The 6,312-nt window shown below is 43.4% G+C and overlaps 1 protein-coding gene across 7 annotated transcripts in view; it reads left to right on the top strand.

Annotated features, from left to right (window-relative positions):
- camsap2b (calmodulin regulated spectrin-associated protein family, member 2b) overlaps positions 1 to 6,248 on the top strand; it is a 39,740-nt gene extending 33,492 nt beyond the window's left edge. For 3 of the 7 annotated variants that reach the window (XM_014021632.1, XM_014021624.1, XM_014021640.1), the window contains 8 exons: positions 393 to 1,023; positions 1,937 to 2,073; positions 2,358 to 2,572; positions 2,658 to 2,757; positions 2,929 to 2,997; positions 3,541 to 3,656; positions 3,737 to 3,855; positions 5,415 to 6,248. In XM_014021632.1, coding sequence (XP_013877086.1) covers positions 393 to 1,023; positions 1,937 to 2,073; positions 2,358 to 2,572; positions 2,658 to 2,757; positions 2,929 to 2,997; positions 3,541 to 3,656; positions 3,737 to 3,855; positions 5,415 to 5,711 — 1,684 coding nt within the window. In that variant the 3' untranslated portion in view covers positions 5,712 to 6,248. Of the gene's footprint in view, positions 1 to 392; positions 1,024 to 1,936; positions 2,074 to 2,357; positions 2,573 to 2,657; positions 2,758 to 2,928; positions 2,998 to 3,296; positions 3,495 to 3,540; positions 3,657 to 3,736; positions 3,856 to 5,414 lie in introns of those variants that run through there. The other 4 variants (XM_014021670.1, XM_014021648.1, XM_014021656.1 and 1 more) reach the window with 3 other exon arrangements.
- Positions 6,249 to 6,312: the final 64 nt, after the last annotated feature.

The following is a 6,312-nucleotide window of genomic DNA, read 5'->3' as shown; positions in this document are numbered from 1 at the left end:
TTCTTGCTCTTAGAGCGAGGCACCTCGAGCAGATGTTGACCGGCAGACCGCAGAGCTCTGCTGGGTTTGTGGATTTTCAAGAGATCCGAAATGTAGGGTGCTGCAAGGCCATTCAAGGCTTTAAAAACAAATAACAACAGCTTGAATTTTATCCTAAACTGAACCGGGAGCCAGTGCAAAGAAGAAAGCACAGGAGTTGGTTTTGAGCTAAACTTTGATGTGATTGTAGCTGAGAGTCACTTAGAAGGTTTCACCAAAATGATCATAACTCTGTCCTTGAAAGGTGGCGGGTGAAATGCTTTCATTCACGGGATGCCAGGTTTTTAATTTGGATGGTTGTTGTATTTTCTGTGAAAACTTACACGTGTTATTGTGGATATTTTCCTTCACAGGCAGCTCCGTGAGCTGCGCAGCAGCAGCGTAACGGGCCGGGGATCAGGCCGAGGGTCAGTAGGATCCCTGTCTCCTGTCTTGTCCTCTACTGGGTCCCCCCGCGCCCCCAACCATTCGCCTGCCGGCCTCAAGCGCCGACCGGCATCCTTTCACGCCCGAACGCCTCGGACCCCACGTCCAAATGACCTGAAGGTCACGCCCATCAGCCGAATGCTCAACACCCCCACCTCAGTGGACAGCCTGCCCAGACTGAGGCGCTTCAACTCCAGCCAAACCCAGCACTGCTCCTTTGCCTACCTGGGCCACGACGAGGGGGCCAGGGAAACAAACAACCGGGACCCCAAGGACAACAAAGAGAAGACAGAGGAGGCGGGGGYGAAAACGAGTGGTGAAGAAGTGGCCAAAGACAAGCAGGAAGAGAGGACAGAGCTTAAAGAGGAGACGCCCGAGGTGTTGCATCAGCCGGTGTCTGAGCTCAAAGGGACTCAGGGAGACCCTCAGGACAGGAGAGACCTGGTGGAGGTGTCTCTGTCTCAGTTGAAGCTTTCAGGCGACCAAGATCAGGAGATCACAAGAAATGGAGAAAAAGGAGGAGAAGACCAAAAGATGTGTTGTGGATTCTTCTTTAAGGTGAGAATCTGAATATTCCAGTTGTGAGTTCTGCATTTACACTTTACCTYCTCACAGGTTGCAGTTTGTCTCTTTTCATCTCAAGCTCAGCTTATTTTCATGATTCCTGCTGTCCTTCTTAATCTGTCCATCATCTCAACTTCATCTTCTGGATTTTATGTGGGAAGAAATCGGAGGTTTATAGTAGTTAAGTACATTCACTTAGTTACAGCACTTAAGTAATTCTTTTGAGGATTTGTAATTTTACCAAATATTTTTTTTAAATCGTGACTTTTACTTTTACTTAGTTACTTTTAAAACCAAAAAATGATACTTATACTTCTTTACTTTAAAGTTTAACACCAAGGTACTTGTTATAAATTAAATCTGTCTGAACTCATCAAGAAAGGAGTTGTTTATGTGCTCTAAAAACGTTAAGTGTTGAATTTACTCAACTAAATCATATCAGCTATTTCCACTAAAACTAGTAGATTAAATTTGATGCAATATACATATTTTATTTTAAAGGAATTGACCAATTTAATCAACTTGGTTTGGCRGAGCCAGTTTGGTTCTGTAAATTTAACAGTTTATTTGTTAGAGCGCAGAAAAGTGCTTTTACTTCTACTTTTCTAATTTTTGTGAACAATTTTATGACTTTTACTTAAGTACTATTCTCATCAGTGACATTTATTTTAGTTTTTTTTTTTCAAGTACTTTATAGACCTGGAAGAAATAATGAAATATCTGCCTTACGCAGCCTAAAGTGTCTGTGACATGCATGTTTTTCAACTACAAAAAGTCAAAGAAAATATCTTTATATTTAATAGACTTGACATATTACAAACAATTTTTCCTTACTGTGTTGTAAATTAAAAAAAGCTTAAAGAACAGATTTCTTCTGTATATAATCTGATTGTGTGTAATCCATCAGGATGATGTGAAGGGAGAGGAGGACATGGCCACGAAGAAAGCAGCTCTGCTGGAGAAGAGGCTGCAGAGGGAGAAGGAGGCTCAGGGGAGGAGGCAGCAGCAGGAGCAGGACCAGGAGCAGAAGAGGGAAGCTGCACGGTGCGTAAATATCTTTATACATTTTTCAACCCATTCAGTTTTCTCTATCTTCTATGATGTTTTCTGAAGTAATGCATCAAATTGTTTGCGACGGAACTGCCAAATGAGGTCTGGACTTACCAACTGCAATTGGGTGGTCTTCATTCTTCAGAACAAAGCATTGCAGTGCCACTTTGTATACACCGCAACTGAACGATTTCAATGTGGAAAACCAAGAGTCAAACACAAAGTGAGCAGTGTCGTTTGAACACAAGTTCAGTCTGCGGGATCGTGTTCTTCTGCAGGTTGAAAGCAGAGGAGGAGCAGCAGAAGAAGGAGGACGAGAAGGCGCGGCGGGAATACATCAAGAACGAATACTTGAGGAGGAAGCAGCTCAAACTGATGGAGGACATGGATGAAGTCATCAAGCCTCGAACCGGGAGTCTGAAGAAAAAGCCTCGGCCCAAGTCCATCCACAGGGATGTCGTGGAGTCGTCTGCTCCACTTGCAAGAGCGACAGGTAAAATAAATAAATAAATAAATAAATAAAAAACGCAAACACGTGATCACGGGACATCTCTTACCGATCCGTGCTCGTCCTGCAGGGGTGCGTCCTCGAGGCTTCTCTGTGTCTAGTGTCTCTTTGGCTTCACTCAATCTGGCCGACAACGACAGAGACCAGCCAGATAACAAGAGGAACAACAGGTGAGACACGTTGTACCTTCATACAGCCTTGATTTGAAGCACAACTGTGAGAAACTGCAGGTAAAAAAGGAAGCAGTGGAACTGAATTGATTTACTAATCATGACAGTTTTAACAGTTTGATCTCCTTTATCCCTGTTTGCTTCTTCTCCCACTCTGCATGCATCCTTCAGAGGCAACAAATTAGCTTCTGCTCATGTTCCGTTTTTTTTAAGCTCCTCCCCCAAAGAAAGAAAGGGAAGGTTAGTACCAACATGAAAAAGAGCTTTTTTAAATTTTTTTAAATGTTGGCTTTGCGTAGATTTGCTTCAGCATCTCTTATTTTATATTAGCCCTCATCAGATAAGCTCAGACACAAAAGACGGGTTCAGTCGTGGCRGTTTTTGTGTCTGCATTAAGGTCCATCAGCCGTTTCGCTGCAGCACTGCTTCCATCTTTTCCCCCCTCATGTTTTGCAGAGGTCTCGGGCTGTTGGCTCCCTTCTTTATTGCTTGACTTGTGTTTTTGCCATTCTCTCCGCTGAGTTCATCTCTCTCAGCAGGGCCGCTCAGCTTTGCTCGACTGAACACGTCTACTCCGACCCGCTGCTCAGCTTCCCCTCACACATCCGGTGCAATGCAGGGACAACAGGCAGAGTTGATATGAAYCGTGTCTGACCTTGTTTCGCCTCGTTTCTGTTGTGTCCATGCATGTCTCCGTGTGTCCTGCGTGGGGATCCTTGTGTACGTGCTTGTGTTTGTCCGTGCGGTGGTTCGTCACTTGTTGGTTTGTGTTCGTCGACTCAGGCCAGACTCCGCAGAGGGCTTCTCCTCCTGTCCGTCGGCCGGCAGCCGCAACGGGGAGAAGGATTGGGAGAACGATTCAAACACCTCCTCCACTCCCTCCAACACGGAGTACACAGGTAGGCGTCGACAGGCGAGGTAGCCCCTCCACTCAGCCCCCCGAACATAAATCTGTAAACTCGCGCTTTCTTCCTTTCAGGACCCAAATTATATAAGGAGCCGAGCGCCAAATCCAACAAACACATCATCCAGAATGCCCTGGCTCACTGCTGCCTGGCTGGCAAAGTCAACGAAGGACAGAAAAACAAGATACTTGATGTAAGTATTATATTCTGTATGTGAGTATAAATGTGCAAAAAATGACATTAAAACCATTTCTCTGCAGCAGAACAACATTAGTATGTAACACAGAAAACCCTGGAGCTGTTGTGACCTTTGTATACATTTTTCACTTCTTACTGACCAGGTGTACTCAAACTGTGAACAACAGATTCTGTCAGGAATCATTTCTATTTTAGTCCAGACCAGGAAACTGTACRTTTTAGTTAATCCTAAAATAAATAAATAAAAAATAATAATAAAAATAAAAAAATCCTACAATGATTAAAGGCCAACTACCACCATTACTGCCCCAAGTGCCTTTAACAGGTAATCGCTGTGGACTACAATGGTTATATGTTTTGTTTTGTTTTGTTTTTTCACATTTGGGCCAGACAAGTGTAAAAAAAAATAAAAAAATAACCACACAGACATGAAAAGATTTGAGCACACCGCCAATAAATTCTGAAGGCTGATGATGTCAAAGAAAGAACACCCCAGAGGCAGTAGAGTGTATTCATGCTGGAGAGTGTGCAGTGAGGATGGTTTCCAGTTATTTGTTGGACATCTTTGAAGATTTAAATACAAGTGATGAACAAAGTAGAACTGTTTAGTGTGAAGTTATTCATCAATAWGGAAGTTCTGATCCATACGATCCATCACAACGACAAGAAGACTGCAGCTCCACCAGAAAACTCTCCTGGATGGACCTTCCCGACTTAAAACTGACTGATATATGCTAAGATTTACAATTTAAAAAGCTGCATTAATAATTTTGTGGATCAATGGATACACTGGCATATTTCMGACCACATGATCAGTTTCAGTCGCTGCAGCTGAAAATACACAACCACCCTGAGGCTGCATTTTAATTTACCAGTAAAACCGATTTAAACTATTAACTAGTTTTTAAACTGTGTTGATAGGTCATGTAAAACCAGAGTTATGGTTATTAATTCACACCACATCTTTTTTTTCTCTGAATTATTGTCCTATTTGAAGCCSGTGGCTTGCAGGTCTGTCTGCCGCAGCTAGTCTGGTCAGTTTTCAGGTCCAGGTCACGGTAGAGCTGCCAGTTAGTCCAGCGTCTTTCCTCTCTAAATGCCTGGGACGCTGCTGGCTCATAATCCTGTGGTTGAAAATGATCGGAGYAGAACACCGGTGCTGCAGGAAGTCCGACATTAAGTTTTTGAAATAATGGATGATAACTCCTTTCATGGCTTTATTTCCACAGAACTGTGCAAAACATTAATTTGACATTTTGTTCCAGCAATGAGTAATCTGACCAGAAATAAAATATAAGATTGGTACCTGGCTGTCCTGCTGAAGGGGGTTCCTTTCTTGATGTCACAGCCCATAAATRGAAGTGATGCCTTTTTCCAACCAGCAGCAGGAAAACTCACACAAATTCCTTTTTAAAAACTATTTTGCATGACTCTTTGCCACAGAACATAGATGTTTATTTTTTGTCTATCTTATTTTACTATGCAATATGAAAAAATGGTGGATGTAGGGCTTTAAAGATGTTTTTATATACTTTTTTGTTGTTGTTGTTGCAGGAAATGGATAAATGCCAGGCCAATAACTTCCTGGTGTTGTTCCGCGACGCTGGATGCCAGTTCAGATCCGTTTACACCTACTGCCCCGAGACTGAGGAGATGGCCAAACTGGCCGGCATCGGCCCCAAAAGCATCACYCCCAAAATGATCGAGGCTCTCTACAAGTACAACTCGGACAGGAAGCAGTTCAGTCGGATCCCAGCRAAAACCATGTCGGCCAGCGTGGACGCTATCACCATCGCCAACCATCTGTGGCAGAATAAGAAGCAGGGGACGCCCAAGAAACAGCCCAAGTAGTTCCAGATGGCGTCTGGTCATGCTCTGCTGGAACTGAAGGAAGAATTTGTGGATTATGCTTTTTTCATATATATATAATAAAAACTGGAATGTTGGAAACAATGTTACAGATACTAAAACACAAAGCTGGCTGTGACACAACTTCAATGAGACATAAGTGTGTTTTTGTCAGCATGTGTCGATGTTCCCATGTGCCAAAAAATTTAAAAAAAAGAGAGGAGAGCCTTACCGAGCCGAACCACTGAAGCGCTGAATGTCCCGCCTCTCACGGGCTGTTGGGGTTCTCTAAGATGATCATGTGTAGCCTTATGCTTGTTTTGTGTCACATGGATGCACCATGGGTGTTTGTGTCATTTCATTCGTACCTGTTCAAAAAGTCTTCTCGTCGTGTGTGTGTGTATGCACACAGGTCTGAGATCAGATTACGCCTCCTCCCAAAGGGTGGGCCGTCTGTGATCAGAAGCAGCATTCTCTGGTGTGTTCTGCTGCTGTGAAGGCATGTAGTTCAGCTTTTTATACATGCTACTGACAAACTTCTAAACAGGTCAAATGTGTGTGTGTGTGTGTGTGTGTGTGTGTGTGTGTGTGTGTGTGTGTGTGT

The sequence above is a fragment of the Austrofundulus limnaeus genome, unplaced genomic scaffold, assembly GCF_001266775.1.
Source record: "Austrofundulus limnaeus strain Quisiro unplaced genomic scaffold, Austrofundulus_limnaeus-1.0 Scaffold3, whole genome shotgun sequence".
In the NCBI taxonomy this organism is placed as follows: Eukaryota; Metazoa; Chordata; class Actinopteri; order Cyprinodontiformes; family Rivulidae; genus Austrofundulus; species Austrofundulus limnaeus.
The sequence above is the reverse complement of the archived record's forward strand: the minus strand, read 5'-3'. Positions and strand labels throughout refer to the sequence as shown.